General features: G+C 38.6%; 1 protein-coding gene across 2 annotated transcripts in view; it reads left to right on the top strand.

Annotated features, from left to right (window-relative positions):
- The window catches only part of slit3 (slit homolog 3 (Drosophila)), a 361,584-nt gene that overhangs the window by 280,265 nt on the left and 60,032 nt on the right, over window positions 1–21,287 (top strand). For both annotated transcript variants that reach the window (XM_084719660.1, XM_084719661.1), the window contains 5 exons: window positions 3,877–4,027; window positions 9,079–9,153; window positions 12,179–12,322; window positions 14,906–15,049; window positions 18,322–18,485. In XM_084719660.1, the coding sequence (XP_084575786.1) occupies window positions 3,877–4,027; window positions 9,079–9,153; window positions 12,179–12,322; window positions 14,906–15,049; window positions 18,322–18,485 (678 nt within the window). The remainder of the gene's footprint in view (window positions 1–3,876; window positions 4,028–9,078; window positions 9,154–12,178; window positions 12,323–14,905; window positions 15,050–18,321; window positions 18,486–21,287) is intronic.

Genomic DNA, 21,287 nt, shown 5'->3' with positions numbered 1-21,287 from the left:
TAACTAGATTACAAATGCTCCTAAAGCTGGTTCTGGCGGTCCTCTTTGCTTCAGCCCTTCCTGTCTGCAGTCCCATGCCTCTCCTTGCATCTCCTCTTCCTCTCTGGACCTGTGTGGACATTTTTCGCTATTGGTGGCCAGTTCTGTGTGGATCTGCAGCTGTCTGTTGCCTCTCCTCTCCTGTATGGACCCTGCCCCCTGACTGATTGGTGCAGCTCTCTGTTGCCCCACCTTCCTCCTGTGTGGACCTGCATTCTGATTGATTCGTGCAGCTGTCTCTTGTGCTTGATCTAACCATGTGGCCCCGCCTACTGTGACATCACATGGTTCCGTCAAGCGCCAGGGACCGCCGAGCACACACCCACCTGCCTCTCCCAGCCAATCACACGCCTTGGAGCAAAAAAAAAAAAATTAAGGGCTAAATACTTTACTTCTGTTTGTTTGCATTTATGTGTAGGGCTTCTGATACATGGGACTATAACTGTGGTTGAAATAAATGGACATCAATGAGTTATAGATAATTAATCTAATATAAAATATAATATATACATACAGTCAGTGATAAAAATAAATCATTTAAACCATTCAGAAATATCCACCATGTAGACTCAACTGCTAGCATAAATTTTAGTTCAGTAGCACCGTTAACATGGTTTCCCTAAACCACAAAAAGAGAAATCCTTGTTTAAATGTAGTAACAAATTTTCAGTCTAAACGTATTATGGTATACCAGGAGATTAACAATCCCAATGGTATGATTTTCAGTACCCTCATAAAAATTATTTTACTATTTAACAGAAAGGGAGATGCTGTATTGTAGTGTGTCGCACACGCCACCAGGGGTCAGTCTCTAAGCTGAGAAACATGGCATCTAGGAGATAAAGTTACACGACTAACTAGAGAAGGAAAAAAAACAAAAAAAAAACGCCCTGTGAGTCAAGTTGAGCCTTTTTGCATAAGTTTTACACAAATATGTCATAGTACATTATGCCCCGGTAAAATGACAGGAGGGTATGAAGGTATGATATGGCCTAAGTCTGGTCTTTACTGCATTTTAATTTCATTTACCGTTGCAATTTGTCTCTCTCCACCTTTCTGTCCTCTGCCCTGTGTGCTTGCATTAATAGGCTCCACACACACACACACACACACACACACACACACACACACACACACACACACACACACACACACACACACACACAGCAGAGCAGAGAAGAGACAAGGGCAGGCATCACTGAACTCAGTGTCTGGGTTAGCATCCCCTGCTCTCATTCGTGTTAATTATCACCCAATACCGACATTCTGGGTTAGGTGCTCCCTCTGAGCTTTTGTCTAACATTAGCTATCAGATGTAACTTGCTAGCTAATGACTGATGTACTTTAGCTAGCTGGTTAGGTGGTGTTTTACTAACATTAGCTAACCTAAGATGTGAATATGTAACTTTTTTTTTACCATCATAAAAATGTTTTCAAATTAGACAGCCTTGCACATAGCATATCTAAGTACAAGAAACAGGACAGGAGAAAGTTGACCATGCTTTCTCATTTGTTATTGGAGCACAAAGTAAACGGGGCGGGACTTAGGAAGGGTCAATTAAGTGTTTGATAAGAAGCTGTATAATGTATAATATTGTGGACAGCTGTTGCTAACTCCTGCAGCTTATGCTCACAATCCCACCCACGGTCTGGTCACACCTGTGCACCTGCCTCCACTGTCCAATGACAGCGCAGACCGTTTCACCCTTTTCTGCTCATACTGAGGAACTTTAAAGAAAAAACCCTAAGCTAATAGTGTTATACTAGTGCCATCAATCTTTACTTCTTTCCTTTAGTAATAGAAACCTTCCCACCTGCAACTCTTTGTTCTCTTTCTCGCTTTCCTTCCTGTCAACTTGACAACCAACAGCCAGAGATATCATCTTAAAATATTCTGCCGCTGAAAGGAGCTAACCAGCCAATTCTCCCAGCAGATAGGCACCATTCACAGAGCAGTGATCATTTACTGAGTTTGCTGCAGATTACCCCTCCATACCTGTAGGTGGTCTTAGTTCTTTAACAATGACAAGTAGAAAACATATGAGCCATAAAAGGTGTGTGCCAGAAGACAAAGAATGAAAGAACAGATAGTGCCAATATAAGATCAGTCTGAAAACAGAAAAGGTTCCATTGACAGAGAACAGATAGACCAACAAGGGTGGAGAGAATTAGAGGAAGAGAAAGCAGTAATGATAACCGTGAGAACTATAAAGAGTATATGTGGTGCATGAATACAAGTGCAGCATGATGTTAACCAGGTCTACTCCACGGGCGCTAGCGGTCATAAATAATATCTGCTCACATTATATCTAAATAACAGAAGTGGTCTCTGGCTCACCTTGTTAAACGAAAACATCCAGGGTTAAACCACATTTATCTACAAAATCATTTCATAAAACCACAATATATCTGTTTGTTAATTTGATTTACAGTGGTACTGGCCATGCAGAATCACCCCTCCCTGCTTCAGCCCCGTGCCTGCTGCACATTGCCACACTGCAGCAGGATGGAGCCTGTTTTGTTTAATCGATGACGTAGATACAGTTCATTCATGGCCGGCTGGCTAATTATGTTTTACAGCATTTGACAGCTGAGATTAAAAAGAAAGAAAAGTAGGATTTTCCAAACAATTAAACGCCAATGAGAAACAGTTCAGACAGATATTGGAAATCTGTCAGTGGAAGCAAGACTTTTGGGTTAAACTTTATATTTAGGTGCTTGTAATAAATGTTATTTAATAGGTCATGAGGCCTTTATAAGATGCATATTAACATTAACATGTGTTACTAAGACTATATAAGTGTTAATAATAACATCAAACATATTTATTGTTAGATTATAAGACATTTCTAAGTGCTTACAAGAAACTCGTTATCAGTTTATAGACTACTTAAGAATAATAATAAAAAGCCTTATGATCATCTCATTTTTTATAATAGCATTGCAAAGAAATTTATTGAGTTTAACTAACTTACCTATAATGTCATTGTTAAACCGTCATTCTGAAAGAAGTGCCTAATAAATGATTTATAACTTTAATAAGCATTCACACTTTAGATCAGGTAGTTCCAACAGTTTATAACCGCATAATAAAATATTTTTTTAATAATGTAAAAACAAAATCATAGAAAAGGCTTAACAATGACATTAAAGGTAAGTTGTCATTATAAAAAAAAGAAACCAAAAGGGTTTAATTAACGCTCTTAAGCAGTCTAAACACTGTTAAGCAATACTTAAGGTTAATAAATCCTTTATTATGCATGATTATGCATTATTAGTAAGTTACTTAAATTCAGTAAATGTATTTCTAACACTATAATGAAAAATATGATAAATTCATAAGGATTTCATTGTAGACTATAAACTATTAACACGTTTTGTTTAAGTGCATAAATGGCTAATAGGCTAATTTTCTGTGAGCGTTGTGATGTTGTTATAAGCTTCTTGTAAGGGTCTTATTACCACTATCTAATGCTTACAAGCACCTTAATAGAAGGTGTTGCAGACCTTCAACATAGCTACATCTGAATATGCATATGCTCTTTTTTTCTGTTGGTTGTATATGGTGTAATATGATGACTGTTATTTAAAGATATAGAAAGAAACTTATTTGAGTCTGGCAATATGTAAGTGGGACAATATTTTTATTTTCTAACATTTAGAACTTTCTGTCTTTCTTTCTCTTTGTCTTGCTGTCTTCTCCTCCATCATTTTCCCTCTTACTTTCTGTCTCCCACTCCCTCTGCTGACTTAATTTATCTGGCTTTTCTTCTTCCCTTCCTTTTCCACCTGCTGTCCACCCTTTTTGTCTGTCCTCCCTCCCTCTCTCCTCTGCAGGTCAGGAGGACTATCGTAGTCGTCTCAGTGGGGAGTGTTTCCAGGATCTCGTGTGTCCGGAGAAATGTCGCTGTGAAGGCACCGTGGTCGACTGCTCCAATCTCAAACTGACCCGTATACCTCCACACATCCCTGAACACACCACAGACCTGTAAGTCAGTTTCCTTTTCACATATGTACACATTTATTATATGCAACACATGCTGAAATATCAGGTTGAAGGCCATGTGTTAGACGGCTTGAACCTGAAACTGTAAACCACCACACATCCTTTAACATGCCACAGAGCTGTCGAGAAGTTTTTCACATTCTCATGCACATGCAAGCACCAAAACACACACCCATACACGTAAAAATGTACATGCAATCATGGCTTGCATATATTGCAAAGGCATTTGCAAACACACAGATGCAATGCACGCGATGCACATGCCTGCCTTTTTCTGTCTGTCTCTCTGCCTCTCTCAGAGCAGTGTCATGAACGTTTTCACTTTTCATTTCTAACTCCCAGACCAAAATGCATTTCAACAGTCTTTTCCATCTCCCTCTAAGTCCCAAAGGAACCATCATCATGTCTGGCAAAGGGTCTCACACTAGAATACTGAGCAGTCCCATGGATCATTCATTTTTCCTACCAGAAAATGGAAAGGGAATCACAGATAACACGCAACAAGAATATAATAACCTGATTGTGACGAGGGTTAAAAAGTGACAGAATCTGTAAAAGTAACCGAAAAATAAACATGCTAGCAGTGGTATGTAGAGTAATAAAAATCTGTACTCAAGTAAAAGTACAGTAAAATGCTAGATATATGTTATATATTATATTCTTTATTATATTCTAATAATGCTCAAACACACATTTATTCAAGGTAATGATGCTTTACCTGCAAGCCTAGTTGTTAGCTGCTGTGATTTCCCGGAAAACGGAGAATGGAGACGTTGGACATTTCTGAGAGTAAGAAATGTGACTAAAAGTAAAAGTCTCATGATACCACACTTCTTCACAATATGATCAAACTCTGTCTTTTGTTATATGAGAGAGACCCCTAGCAGCAGAAACATTTTGTGTTTTATGCCAGCAAACATCAAAAATTAACGTTGCACATGAAAAATGAACACAGCCAACATTAGCTAGCTAACTGCATATTCACCCGCAGTATGTGAAATTTATTTTTATTCACTTGCTGAGATTAGAAGAGGAGTTTTTAAAAGCAGTTACGATTTGTGTGGCCAGATGTGGCCAGGGATTGTCACTGGAAGCTGCCTCTTGTTCTACGTTTTGCTCCGTCATATTGTATCATCATCACAAAGACACACAAACACACTCAAAACTGGCTTAAAAATATACTGCAGTAAAGCGTAAAAGTACGGTCTTAAAAAAAGGGGGAAATACAACGTTTTTACTGTTGTATGAGATGCAGTGTGCATTTTATTAGACATCAACTCCTCCCAAAAAGTAGTTGACTTGTCACAGGAAATAGCCATACTTTTCCTGAGTGTTTCTCATTTCCTGGTTTCCTCTCAGGTACACAGTTCTCTTGATGTTTTTTCACACCTTTTTTTTACCTAAACCTTGGAGCAAAGGTGCACATATTTTCTAAGAGCAGCCTAATAAGTATAGCCTTAGAGAACCATTAGTAAAATGGTTGTCTGTGATAAATTGACTACTAGGTAAGGTAAAACGCTGTGCTCCTGTTGTGTTTTCTAGCTGATAATTGTCAGCCACAAGTCAACTGCAGGCACAGTTTGCAAAGTTTGTTGCTTCTTTAAATGTCAGAAAAATACAGGTAACAAACTCAATTTTTTCAGGACCCTCACATATTGCTTTGGTTTTAAACCCCCCCCCCCCCCCCCCAAAAAAAAAGAAAGTATGATTGGAAAATATGGATATATCATGCTTTTTTCACCCAATAACAATGATCAATCCAAAAAAGGTCTCAAATACAACGAGTAAAAGGTTAACTAATGTATGCAGGGCCTACCTAGGGGCAGATTCAGTCCTCAATTGGCTCTTGAGAGACAAATGAGCCACAATCTGATTGAAATAAACCGCAGCAAGATTGTCTGAGCTGGAGATACAACAACTCAACTGCTTTCTTCAAAGAATGACGGGAGTCTTTCCTTACCTAAATATCTTAAGTTCTGTTTATTTAACCTTGCTGACCACAGATGAATGATCGGTCTTAAATGATGCACAGTGTCGACTGGTGGCTTTGATAGTCGACTGGTCAACTATTCTGTGAAACTCCCACCACCCATCCCGCATGTAAGCATGTATGAGGATGGTGAAAAATTATGCACAGAACTGTTTATAATTCATTTGAACTACAGAAAACAAATTCTACAATGTGATTTAAAAAAGAAATGGCTGAAGTCTTGAAAACTGTTCTTCAAAACTGTGACAGTGTGTGTTGCAGCAAAAAAAAACAAAAAAAAAAAAAAAAAACAGCCTGGCCCATTTTACTTTCAGCACCTGGCACTTTATCGAATATTCAATAAGCTAATATTTTCACACAGGAAATAGGAATCCGTCCGGAGGCAAAGTTTTGCCTAATAATGCAGAATCACTGGCAGCTTTAGGCAGTACGTGAAGGATGGAGTGCTCCTTCCATGGCTATCACTGTAGTACTAATGGAGAATAGCTGCAGGATGGCTGCCACAGTATTACTTACGGAGGTTAGTTGTATAATGGTGAATTCAACCATGTCTGCCACTTTAGATAACTAATAATGTCAGTATCCCACAGACCATTAGCCCCCACTTCCCCCCTCTCTCTCTCCGTGGTTCTGTTTCTGTCTGTGAACCCTCGTATCCTCCATTCCTCCCCCTTTTTACTCTCTATCTATTCCCCGGGTGCTTCATGTCAAAAATACAAACCCTGTCCTTTATGGTTGGTTAGAGGGCAAATCAAAGTTTCTACCATTTCTGACACCCCTCTCTCTTTCTCTTGCCTTTTCCTTAAGAACACAGCCAACCAGTGGGGCCACAAACATGCACACACACACAAACACACACAGCTGTGCCCCGTGTAACCTGCCTTATCAGGGGAAATCAGAGGAGGTTGTGGCTGAGCTGAAGGCTTATATATTTTCTGCTCTTTTTCTTTCTTGTCTATCTTTCTGTCTTTCTTTGTGATTCTTCCCACAAGCCACAAAAATCCTTGACATGGCCTTGAGAGTGTTCAATAAGTATGAAAGAATCAGTCTTAAGAGAATTATTTGCGCTCAATAAAACGTACTGTACATTCTGGGGTATTAATGAGGGCTCCGTGCCCGCTTAGATTTAACCATCTTAAATTTCAAACCTAAGTTTGTCCCTTAAGTAAAATATTACCCTAAGCTAACAGGGTCAGTTAAGAGCATTGCACAGAGGCTGCTGGGAAGTCTCCATGACTAATGCTGGGTTGTTCCAACAAGGATTAACTTTTATATCAGATTAAATCATGGTTTAACTTGAAAGTTTGTTGCCCCAAACTTTAGAACTAGCTCAAAATTTTGAAAAATGTTGATAATTGTTTCCCAAAGCCCAAGATGATGTCCTCATGTGTCTTGTCATCATGTTATGAGACAAGCAGTACTGTCACTTGTAAGCTAGCTTATCTAACACACTTTGTTAACCTGCGTCAGCTAGCGTCTCCAAAATAGAAAACAAAGAAAGAACAAAAAGAAAAAGAAGATGAGAAAGTTGTTCTCTTTGAAGAATATTAAAGAACAAGCAAATAATCCAAAGTAAATTCTACCCAGCTATAAAAAATGAACATAAGCAGGAGACAAGGAGTCAAGATGTAGCTGACAAAGTCTACTGTGAAACGAACCATATATGAAGAAATGAAGAAATGTGAACATATTTCTGTTAGCAGCAAGAAAGGGGATAGCCACACTTTGACACAAGTTGACAAAAACTGGTGAGTTTCAATAAAACACTTTTATATGAGACAAAGTTATGTTAACATGTGGCTAGCTAACTACAAAGCTGCTACTGCTAGCATCAAATCTACTCTGTAGCGCGTTTCTAGCATCGCTCATAGCGTCCAGTGGGGTTTCTCTGTCCTTAAAAATGTTCCTCCCCCTCTTCAGTCGCCATAAATTCAGCCATTGTCTTATGTTCCACATTTTTCTTTTTACTTTTAAGGGACTGTTTTCTGAGGAAAATAGTCAGTAAGGACTGTCTTACAGTGCATAAGGATATACTTAAAGGGACAATCATTAGGATTTGTCCAAGTTGATTGTTGAGTAGTAAGGACAAGGGGTCTCAAATACTAATGTTTTGAGGTGTTAAAGCATTTTGACCACAGAACCCTTCTATAGTGGATCATAAGTGATATATGAAAGGGGTGTTGATATGAGTCTATACATTGTTTTTAGGAAATAGCTAAGGGCTTAGAAATTAAAGGGCTTTCCCGTTACAGATCCTAAGGAAAACCTAGGAAAACTTACAATGATTTTTGTACTGTTTTCTTCAACCTGTGGTGAAAATGTAAGGGGAATCTTAGCCCAAGTTGTTTTATGCAGCTGGGCTCTGGAAGGTAAAGAGATTAGAAATGTTTAATCTACACTCTCTCCGTTCAAATATGCAAATCAACAAAGCAGTAAAAACGGCGTAATTTTCCTGCTGTTGCCAAACTTCGGATTTTGCAGTATGTTATTTTGGTTTGGTTTCATCCAGGTTGATCCATCTTTTAGATCCCCCTGTATCTCATTAGAAAGTGTCCCCTCCAGCTGAACTTTCACTTTCTTTCCTCAATTTCTCTCACTCTAGCTCTTTCACACACACACACACACACACACACACACACACACACACACACACACATACACAAAGAGCATCCTTTTAGCAGCACCCTTTTAGTACAAATTACCTCTATAAAGCAGATGTCTAGCTTACTATCTCTCAAACTGTTTTCCCTTGGCTTAGGGCAGTGTGGGTATTGATGACCGCATAGAAAAGATTCATTGCTCTTCTCTTCTCTTCTCCTCTCTTGTTTTTTTCTTCTCTTCCTTTTCTTTTTCTCCGATATGTTAAATTATGTTTCCCTGCTCGCCTCCTCCTGGGTTTGTGCTGCATCATACTTCAACAGTCACTAAAGGCCTCTTAACCTTCATGCGGTCATTCCTCCCTCACTTGTGTGTTGACTTCAAAGCAGTTAGTTTCATGAAAGAATAAATGTGTAACTCCCTCCCTCTATCTTTCTCTCTGCAGGAGGTTAAACGACAATGAGATTGCCGTCCTGGAGGCTGCAGGGATGTTTAAGAAGTTGCCGAACTTGAGGAAGATGTACGTATGCTTTCTTTTAAAGACTTCTCATTAATTTAATTTTCTTTGGTGCTGCTGTGGTTGTTGTTGTTTCTCTGTTTGCTTTTGCATTTATTCATTCATTGAAGTGTGCATGTATTTACCGAAGTTGTCCCCTCTAGTGGAGGTAAAGAGGACTATAGATGGGAGTGAAATGGGAGGATGACGATCTGGTTTGAAAATCTGTTTGAATGTTTAGGATGTTTCCTTGTCATTTTAATAGGAATTCAGTCTTTCCCCCTATTCTATACATTGGTGATAAAGGAAGGAAAGAGTAACATTTTATATTAACTGTCATTAATAATGGTAAATTAATAGTTAATTAAACTTTAGATAATCATTTCATTGTTAACAAACAATAAATAGCTAATTTTGTTTACTACTTGGTAGTAAAGCTGTATTTTTTATTTTGTTAATATGAAATAATTCTTGATCCTTGATGAAATTAGCAAATGATTTGTTAACCTTTAAGAAATCATTACATATAAAGATGGACCAGACCATTTGCTGCACTTTGTTAATGGTTAATAATTAGTTTGTAAACCTTCTATAAACATTACTTGGTTGTCTATAAAGGTTGCAACTGATGATTATAATATCTTATGTATGTTACATTAAAGAACTTTAGGTAACTAATACTTATTTAAAGACAAAGCATGATTTATTTTTTAAACCTTTATTTTGAAATTCTACCCAAAAGTTGCATATTTATTATTGCTAGCTTGATCACAGAGCCTTGCATGTGCAAAAAATGATGCAAGGAGTGTACCACATTTAGGGACCAAGCTGCCATGTTTGGCGAGTTGTTAGTGAGGACGTGTTGTCCATAAATATAATTTGGATGGTTTTTAAAGTAGAGGTGCCAGATCCCAAAAAGACCCGGGAACGAACTACCCAACCCCAAACCAGACCTGTCTATTTCACATCTGATTGCTATTAACAAGTTGATATTTACAGTTCATAAACTGTCAACACAAAATTTGTGCAGCTAATGGAGCGTTAGTAGCCTTTTCTCCTGTGCCTGTCCCTGAGGTAAATAATCCACTGCAACTGCAACATGCTTTAAATGAGAACAGGTGGATGAGAACAAGATAATGGATAAGGAAGAAGAACTATAAGTGAAAAAAGAGAGAAAGCAAAGGAATGAGGAACAAGAACATAAGGGAAAAAGAAAGGACAACATGAGAAAAGTAAAAAAAAAACAAACAAACAGAAAAATTAGTGAGAGGAAAAGAAGAGGAGTGGCTGAAGATGAGCAAGAGGACAGGACAGAGGGAGATGGAGAGGAAGGAAGTGTGGGTGGGAGGTATGGAGGAAGCGAATATTAAATCGAAATAGAAGATGGGCCTTCGGTTCAGATTTACAGTCAGTCCTTATCTACTCTACGTTTGTGTGTGTGTGTGTGTGTGTGTGTGTGTGTGTGTGTGTGTGTGTGTGTGTGTGTGTGTGTGTGTGTGTGTGTGTGTGTGTGTGTGTGCGTGTGTGTATGTGTGTGTCAGAGTGAGATAGAGAAAGACAGAGCAGAGACCAGCAGTTGATTTATTGGAGAGGAAATTGCTAACCATCTAGCAGTGTCACTGACAATATAGATTGGCTAACACTCATTTCCATTTTCCTTCTCTCAATTCCTTCCCTCTCTTCTTCATCTCCTCTCCTCTCCTCTTATCCTTGCATCTGCTCTGCTTCTTTCATTTTACGTTTTCACTTTAATTTTGTTTACAATCATTATTTCCTCACTTAGTTTTCAACTCGGCCATGTCCTCTTTTCAGAGGTGGGAAGTACAAATACTCAGTATTCAGGTGTCTTTATTTTACTTGAGTATTCATTTTTCTGACAGTTTTTTACTTTGACTTCCTATGTTTTAACAAATATACCTGTACTTTCTACTTTCATTGTGTGCTATGTTTCCATTATCAAGACATCAAGATTTCAACCTAAATGGATGAAACAATAACACATAGAAAAGAGAATTAGTGGTGTATCCATCAGTGCATATCAGGCACGACAGACGTAACAAGACAAAAACGACATAAAAGAAATAACAAGACAAAAACAATGTGAAACACATAGACCCAAGACCAAAAAGATGTAAGAAGCTGAAAAAGATACAACAAGAAGAAAAATATGTAATAAGACAAAAAATACGTAACAAGATAAAACTGACCTAACAGATGTAACAAGACAAAGAAGACGTAATGCGACAAAAATGACATAAAAAGACGAAAAAATACACCACAAGACCAACGACATGACGAGACAAAAAACAAGCAAAAGTTGTAATAAGTCGAAACAGACAGAGGGAGACTTGAGCAAGGACAAAATATGATGTTCAGTCAGCTTTGCACAGAAACAGCTGGTAGAAATGTCCTTCAGAGGGTGACTTTTAACTTTCATACTGTACTGTACTGTACTTTTTCACTTTTAGTTAAGTAACAAAGTTAAATAAGTACTTCAGCTTTTACCGGAGTCTTTTCTTACACAAATATCTGCACTTCTACCTGAGTAATGAACGTGTGTGCTTTTACCTCTCCTCCTCCTGTCTCCTCTTCCGTAAAGCTGATAACAGGAAACACAAAACTAGCTGTGGATGAAAGCTACAGCGGTTGTGATGCTATCACCTCAAGTTATTGTCTCTGTGGCTACATGCCCTCTTCTCATTTTAATTTTTCCCATTGTGTGTGTGAGGAAGAGAGATAGCAATCGTTTTCAGCTGTCTGTGACCACTTGTCTCATTTACTTTTGTGTGTGTGAGTGTACGTGTGCTTGTGTGTTATAGTAATGGCTTTAAGCTGTTACGAGAACACATTGTATGAGACGAGGATATTAAGATGTAAGAGTTAACATTTATTTGTTGAAGGGACATTGATTGATTACTGCAATTAAATTGGGAATATTGCGTATGTGTGTGTAATGCTTTGCTCATGTACTAAAATAAATAATTAGGAAACAAGCAGAAGAATCTAAATATGAAAAACAGCTAAATCTATTCATCAAAATTTCTTGCAGCAACCTAAGCAACAACAAGCTGAGGGACATCCGTGAGGGTGTGTTTGATGGAGCGGGTGGAGTTTTGGAGCTGCTGCTGACGGGGAACAAGCTAACTGGACTGCAGGGACGCATGTTCAGAGGCCTCACTGGCTTGAAAACTCTGTAAGTTGTGTTTGTAGTTGTGTTTGTGTGTGTTTGTAATTTATTTTTACAAAAACAAAGCATTTACAACTTATACATTTAGAGTATTTAGACTATTTAGTTTAGTTTAGGGTTGTACCCACCTCAGAATTTTGTCAGTCAAGTAAAATTTGGCTGTTCAATACAAAGACTTGACAATTTTTTCCTGTCCAGCACCATACTACACTCCTATATCAGCCTTCCCAAGTGTGTTTTACCAGTAAGATTCACATTTCAATGGCTTTCTTAGTCATCTGTGACATGAAAACATCAGATTTCCACGGTCAGAGAAAGTATTGCTCATTGTTGCGTTCAGAGCAGGTGATGCTGTGCTGTGCGCTCTGTAATGCGCTCGGGTGGCTGAAGTGGCTGACAGCGCATCACCTGACCTCTGTTTCTAACACACTTTCCCTGCTTCTGTTACAGTTTTGTGGTTTGTGGTGATTATGGCTTTGTAAATTTTTATAGCCTCTCATGTTGTTTAAGTGCTCTGTGACAATGATGCAGCCAATAAATGAGAGCTGAAACTTGTTTACCAACCACTCATTTCACCTTTTCTCATGAGTTAACCACCAGCACATTTTATTGAAGTTCACCAGCTAATATAGGGATATTTTTAAGATTGCTCTTCACTGTAATGTGCATTTTTATTCTGTTATTATAATGCACACTGACTGAATTTCAGTTGACTGAAGGCTCTCTGACTGATTTAAATCTTCAGCCATAGTTTACTTGTTCCTTTTCTTGTCTAAGTGCTATTCTTTTTACAAAATGGCCAGCAAGTGTCATCATGGCTGTGGCTGTTAAAACATGCAGACTATGACTTGTGTTAGCATCTGACTTATGGTGGACTTCATTAACTTTTTCCTCCCCAGACAGAAAAGAGAGGATTGTTTACTCACTCACCCTGAAATCAAGGCTAATGACACCATATTGTTGTTCCTCTAATTTGGGAACCCACCATAAATAGGCTAGTGTCCAATTAGGGGTTACAGGATAGTGTACAGAATCATGAGCTAATGTTGTCTGTGTATGCTCAGTAATGACTAGCTAATGCTATCATGTATATATATGCCGGCTAATGACTCACTAATGGCATCATGGCTGTCTCTGTATTATGTTAAGAGGCTCCCTGCTCCAGTAATAGCCTTGCTAACTAGGTTAGCCTGTCCCAGAGATTGCTAATGCTAACTAACTCAGTTAGCCTGCTCCCACATGGCTGCATGTCAAAAGCTAATGTCATATTACAGACTGTCACAGTTGTCCTGTGGGGACTGGTTTGAATTTACTCCTGCGTTCTGTTTCATCTTTTGTCTGTGTCATTATGGGCTGTATTCTTTTATCCTCTTTTTACCCCACATTCAGAGACACCGTTGCTCATTTTTCTATCAAGACAAACAGTAAGACTGCCTGTCTAAGAACATCCCCCAAGTTTAAGAAACATTACTGACTATAATAAGTTCAAGATTCATCAGTTTAATGTTTTGGCTTTAACCTGATTTATGGTTTTGGCGATGACACTGTAATTCTTTTTATTAATTACTTTATTTATTTTAAAGTTGAGAAATTTCGTAATTTCAAGGCAACTCACTTCAATATTTTTTTTTTAATTTTGAGGGCAACTCAAACTCCTAAAGGGACAGTTGAATCCAAAATCAAAAATACATATTTTCCCCCTGGCCTGTAGTGCTGTTTATCCAGCATTTTGGAGATATCAGCCTTCTCCCCAGTATAATGGAGTTAAATGCTACTCAACTTGTGATGTTCAAAGCACCAAAAAATACATCTGAAATATTCAAAACCAGTGTGTCCTTCCAATAATCTTGACAGAGTTGCTCAAGATAATTCACAGACCTTGTTGTGAGCAGTTTCATGTAAGAACTACTTTCCTTCGTTCTTCCACCTCTAATTCAGGTAGACTTTATTGCAATAAGAAAACAGTTTCTTCATGAAACTGCTCACAACAAGTTCTGTGGATGATTTTGATTTTTGGAAGGACACATTACTGTTGGGTTACTGTTTCAAAAGTAATATTTGGCACTTGAGCACCACAGGACTAGTGCCATCTAGTTTCATACTCATACTGGAGAGACAACAAAATCTCCAAAATCCTCCAAAACTAGGAAACACACACTAAAACAGTGTAGAAGATTAAATAGCACTACAAGCTGGAGGAAAAATACATATTTTAGATTTTGGGTCGAACTGTCCCTTTAAGTTAAAAGGTTTTTACCAACTACGGATGTTTTGTTGAGATAATTTAATTTTCTTCTTTAGATTAACTTGAATCTTTGAGTTTTAGAAAACCCCAAACAATGTATAAGATTGTTCAGTAAAAACAAAGAAAGATTAATGGTCGACAAAACTTTGTTTAATTTATTTCAAAGTTTAAGTCAGAACTCGAAAATCTAGTGAAAATATGAATTTGAGCAACTTTTTTTTTACAGTGAAGATTGAAGCATGAGTGAATGCTTTAAAGACAAGATTTTACTGTAATCACTAGTGTTCAAGTTCAACTTTTTAGCTTCTGTTCACTAAACATATCTATGCTATGTGTGTTTCCAGAATGCTACGGAGCAACCAGATCAGCTGCATCGACAACGGTACATTCACAGGTCTGAGCTCGGTGCGTCTGCTGTCACTATACGACAACAGGATCTCCAGCATCGCCCCAGGAGCCTTCTCCACCCTGCACTCCCTGTCCACCATGTGAGTCATATCTGACGGCTCTTTCTAGAGCCTAGAATCCCTGTTTCATTGTTTTTTTTTCATTTCCATCCCATTATAATCCCACAATATGTGCCACAATCTTTTTTTGTCTATCTTCGAATCAGACCGAATGCCCCCCTCCTTTGTCTTTGTCTCCTTCTTTCTCTCTTTCCCTGTCTCTGTTCTCTGTGATCTGGCCCAGCATGCAACACACACACACACACACACACACACACACACACACACACACACACACACACACACACACACACATTTGCACACATGTTGCTCTCTGGACACTGTTCTCCTCACAGATGCTCTCCATCATTATCGACTAGTTTGGTCTGGATCCCAGGACATTTGTTATCAAAGCTAAATATATCTCAGCATCTGCACACCCACACACACGTACACATGGACACACACACGAGCATCTGCAAGCTTGTTTTTATCATCCCCAAAATGTACTGTACACACCTGCTGTGGCCAAGACATGGACTCTTGTATGACATATTATTCTGACAGTGTATGAAAATGTTGAATGGTGTTCAGAAAAGTACAGAACCAACTGCCTTGAAGTTAAAGTTAGGACAAGTATGAACCTGCCACATAACATTAGAGGTAAGAAGGTAAGACTGGGAGGCATAGGTGTGTGTGTTTTCTGACAATGCAGATGTAAAGGTTATAAATAATAGATTTTCTCACCTCAATAAAACATTACAGGTTGATTCTTATGTGTTTTTTCCTTGCCGCGAACACGCAGACATGCCAAGCCAAAAAGAAGTCTCCCCACATCCTCTCCTCTCTCTTTCTTCTCCTCCATGTTTCTTTTCTTTCCTTTGTTCTGCATTTTGTTCTTGCTCGCTGTCCTGCTGTGTACCTGTCATCTTTGATTCAAACTTCTGCTGGAGTCTTTAGGGAGGAAAGGCGGGAGACAAGAAAGGAAAAATAAATGGGGACAGTGGAGATGGATGGATGGATGGATGGATGGATGGATGGATAGATAAATGGATAAATAAACTCAGGTTTTGCTCAGGCTGTAGGTGATTATCACTACTACAATGGAAAGATATTGTTACCCTCATTTTTATTTTTATTGGCCTTGTAGTATCAGTTGATTTTGCATGCAACATCTGCCTGCTGTTTGGTGTGAAATAAGGATGAATAGTTTTTATTTCTTGACACTTCCTCTGCTCAGCACCTTATCTTTGCTCTCTGTGTTTCTGCTGCTCCCTCACTCTCACTATTTCTAACATCTATCTCCATTTTTAGTGCGTTGTTTCCCGGTAGAGTTTGTCCATTTAATTAAAAGATTAACACATCGAAAAGGAAGGAAGGGATTTAGCTTAGGTCTGGTTGACACACAGCGAGGTCAATTCATTACTAGGAAATGAGGAAATAACTCGCCCCTATCTATAGCAGCACACCATTAATATCGTAGCACAAACAGCAGCCTTAAGGTTTATTAGTCCAGCAGACACAGTGAAAGGCAAGAGGCCACTCGCACATCCCTTGACTCCATTTGGAAACACAACATCATAATTAAAAGGAGACATGTACCTTTTTAATACTAGATTTGCTAGGTTTTCCACTAATACTTTCTTGTCAGTGAAAGGTAGGAAAAATGAAGGAAATGGTTGTTTCTCATAGTATGATACCACTTAATGTAACAGCAACCTGAAAGCTCTTTTTTATTAAACCTCACCTCATACCTTAAAAGTCATCACTGGCTGTGTTGCAGAAGGAAAATGTCACCACTCCGTAACAAAATCAGGGAGTTTACCTGTAATATGAAGATTTTGGGGTTGCAAAGATGCTTACATCGATGATTACATCGTAAAACATGGTTAAAGTCCACATGAACCTCTGCCCCTCTGGGCTAGGTTAGCAAGCTGCATAGTTAAGTAAGCTAATGACACTACAGTTAGTGGTTAAGTTAACTATCTTCTATCAAGAAAGGCTGTTTTTCCATCAGAAAGCTCTGTAAATCACTTTGGTACTGTATTCTCTTTTGTCTTGGAGGCTTTTGTTCAGTCCTGGTCCACTGTGGTCACTGAGAGGCTGCTGAACCTGGTTTTGTTGCTTGGTAACGGCAACTAGCAGAAACTCTGTAAATTACCCAGAATTGAAGCAGCTGCTCATAAGACATTCACTCAAAGGAAGTAAATTCTCGCCAGTAACTATGGTGTTTTGGGGAAACAGGACAAGGTTTGAGGTGGCAAACACCCAAAGATACACTGTTTTACTATACTGTTAGCTGGCAAACTAATTAATGTTAGCTCTGTGCCGCTAAAAGACTGATTGACAGATGGATGTTGTGATATTAATGGTTTAAATTAGTTGGATCAAGTTCATCTAAAAGGGTTAAATGCATTTTTCATTTCATCTGGACTTCAAGCTGGACCAGCCAGGAATTTATTATAAAATTTCATTTCATAATATTAATAAGAAAATGGGCTGCAGTAGAAAACAGTGTCCCAACATCCTTGATCATTTTTGGCCATCTCTACCCTGGATGTACCAGCAGAGTTAAGATGCCCAGAACAGCGTTAACTTAAGTGTAGTGTCTGTCTAGTGTGTGCTGCTGATGCTTCCTCCCACCGTGTTCAGTTTAAATATGGTTCAGCATAAATATAACATGAGCAATGTTACAAAAGCAACAAACTGCAATGAGAGGTGATTCAAAAATGAATAAATTATACAGATAACCTTTTCTCTTTTCTTTCTTTCACAATTTCTCACTCTGCCACCTTTTATTTTTCATTCTCCATGTCTTTTCTATTTTGCAAAATGAATAAAAACAGCTGATAACCTTTTCTCTTTGCCTCTCTTTTGTTCCCTTTCCCTCTTTGTCTTCCATCTAAATTTATTCAAGTGATTGAGTGATGGAAAAACAACAGTTATATCTGTTTGGTTTGGAGTATGCAGTATACAAATACAGAATATGCTATCATTATTGTTATTATTATTATTGTGAACATCTTATTCTGGGTCCTGTCTGCAAATCTGCAGTGAGTCTAGATGAATGGTATTTGTTCACTCACAGAATTTATCTATTAATATTTTATTTATGAGCACAAAGTACAGGGGAAACATGGAGATTTATGTGCATTGTTTTGTCATGATGAATTCATTATATTGTAGAATAATTTATATACTGTAACTATGAGCCACATGATTAAGAAGCGTCCAGTACTAGTGTCCATTTCTGTTGCTTTGCCCTGAACCTGTTTTAATGATTTCCTTCTCTCTGTTCCTCTTTATTTTCACAGTAACCTCCTGTCCAACCCATACGTGTGTGATTGTCATCTGGCCTGGCTGGGTCAGTGGCTGAAGAAGACCAGGGTGGTCAGTGGGAACCCTCGCTGTCAGAAGCCAGCCTTCCTGAAGGAGATCCCCATCCAAGATGTGGCTACCCCAGACTTCACATGTGACGGTGAGTCTGTCTTTGACTCTGCACTGACTCCATTAACGTGATTCGAAATAGCTATGCCTATAAATAAATCAAAATTAAAGAAGATTAACATTGAAATTATGTAGAACATGTATGGTGGGCTTTTTTTTTTCTTGCACTGAAGTGTCAGGAGACCTAAAAAGCCACAGCCTTAAACCTGAAACAAATGACACATGTCACTCTGCAGCCATGTGTCCTGTGCAGATAAGGGCATGAGTCAAATGACTGAAAGGCAAATTAAATGTGTTTTTGCGTCACGTTTACTCATCCCAATCACTGAATGCATTCTCCATTTTTTCAAGAACGACCTTTTAGAGGACGTTTCTTCAAGTCATGTTTTTTGTTAGGTGATAATGCCCTAACATAACTTTAATAAGGGTTAATGAAGTCTTTTGTGAGACATGAAGGTCGTCATAGGAGTGAAGGAAAATAATCTTTTCTGTGGGTCTTCTGACTTACAGTGAAACCTTAAATTGTCCTAAAAGTGACACAACTTCCTAACATACAACAAACTTGGCACCAATGACCACTAGGATGAACCGATCAGAGTCGTGATCTCATGTCTGTTACATTTTTGTCAACGCGAAAAGAAAAAAAAACATTTCAAGAAAGCCAGTTGGGCTCATAGATGAGCTTAGATTTTGGTGGCTAAAGATCAAAGATCACTAAACTAATTAAATTACAAAATAAATGTAATTGTTATCCTTTACAGTTACTGACAAAAACTATGTAATTAAATTATATATGACCACCACTACATACATACAATAACAGTTATGAATCAAAATGTTGGTGATTGCAAAGAGATTACATCCAGATATTAATTTCAGGATGTCTGGCTCTCTACTGAATGCACTCTTCTAGTCTAGTCATTACTAAAGTAATTTTCTTTTTTCTGCCTAGTTTTAATATAGTTGGACAGCATACTTACTTTTAACTCTCAAGAGCCTCCCATTTTCCTTCCAAACATCCTGCAGATTTACATAAGATTTGCCGATTCTCAACCTTGTAAATTATTCTCTCCTTGTCCACGTTCACTGCTGACTGGAGGGGAAACAGAAACGTCAAGGATATCTACATCGATTTTAAGCAAAGAAAATACATTTTAGAAGAAGGAAGTGCACAAAACTAGAAGCAGGGTGGCATTTTTTTTAAACAAGCGACATGTTGCTCAGCCTGTTTACTGATGCCCCGAGCAAGTTAGGACACCCTCATTGGAAAAAACTGGAACATCCTGATGTTCATTTGCATTGCCCCCAGTTAGGAAGCACTGTGAACCGTAATTCCTACATCTCACTAAAAAAATCATTTATTCTGACACAATGAAATTTAAAGGCATATCAGGTCTTTTTGGTTTGTACTGGACTCGACTGGCGACGTATTTTCAGTCCTGATTCTTGTCTCTCATTGTCAAACTTTAAGACGCCTTCCAGATACTCATTGCAAAAACTTCCATCATCCCGCGTTTTAAGCCAGTAGATACACACACACATGCACATCCTCAGCGGGGCATTGTGAGGACAGAATGATCGGTAACCACTGGCAAACAGCAGCCGTAGATGACATCAGCTTGTGGTTTCTACAGTGACGTTGCTGTTACCACGGCGAGGCCTGCCTATAGCGACTTTGGCTTGGCCGCCAAGTTTGACGCCATAGACAAAGTGTGGTCTGGCGCTCCTGTCTATTACATCTTTCTTTCTTTTTTCCCCGTTTTTCTTTCTTTATAGCTTTACACTTTAAACTCATTTCAGTCTCCCCTTTTGCTCTCTTTCCATCTCCTTCGGCTTCTCTCTCTCCTTCCTGAGTTTCTTTGAATTCATTACACTTTTCTAATTTCCTGTAGCTGTGCTGCAACCATTTACTGAAAATGACTTTGGAAAGTAGTTAGCCGGGTTGGCTCAAGTAAGGAAACTGGAAGATGGTATCAGATCTTAATATTCATTCTTGCATCTTACACAACCGCACACACATACACCTACCTTCAAACTCACTCAGCTGCGCAAACATAAATTCAAATGGCTGATAGTACACTCAAGCCCTTGTACTCTGTCCTCATGAGGACCGTACAAGAGTTACATAAAAAGCGTAATCTAAACTCTATGCCAATTCTAATATAGACCAACATATTACAGCAGAAAGTCATAGATATAAATTAATCTGTAAGAACTGAGGAGCAGCATTACAGATATAGACTACAGAAAATCATTTGGGCAAAATATTCAGTATGTTAGTAGGTACTTGACCCTGTAAACTTACAATTTAATGTGGATTTTAATTGCGTTGTCAAACACTATTGCTCGATGATGGAGATCAAAGATCTATAGAGAGAGAGAAAAAATGAGAGGATGCGCTGGAAAAATACTGCCCTTCACCAGATTTTATCATGTCTGAGACAAATTGTACACATTGAAATTGTAGTGAAAGGTGTCATGACTGTCAACAAATCATTTTCGCTGTGTATTTTTGCTCAGAACTGCACACAGAAAAAATACTTGAGACCCGGGGCAGGAATTTTACAGCAGCCATGGCCAATCAGCTTGGCCTTCAAAAAGTTACCTGCCCTCTGGCCACAGTGGCCTTGATGCCCCATCTGCACCCCCCTTCCTGTCAATACAGTTTTGTATTTGCTTGCTTTTGTTGAGATTCTGATTGGGCAACATCAAGTGAAATGCTGCACACATAACCAGTGGCGGGTTAGACTTGGAGTGTGGTATGATCTGCTGGAAAAACAGGCTGTTTGAGTGTGCACTCAGTAGCCAGAGAGAATATGGGCACAAGAAAGGG

This window comes from Lutjanus erythropterus, chromosome 5, assembly GCF_056507025.1.
Source record: "Lutjanus erythropterus isolate fLutEry1 chromosome 5, fLutEry1.hap2, whole genome shotgun sequence".
Classification (NCBI taxonomy): Eukaryota; Metazoa; Chordata; class Actinopteri; order Lutjaniformes; family Lutjanidae; genus Lutjanus; species Lutjanus erythropterus.
Note: the sequence above shows the minus strand (reverse complement) of the source record. Positions and strands in the feature narration are given on the sequence as shown.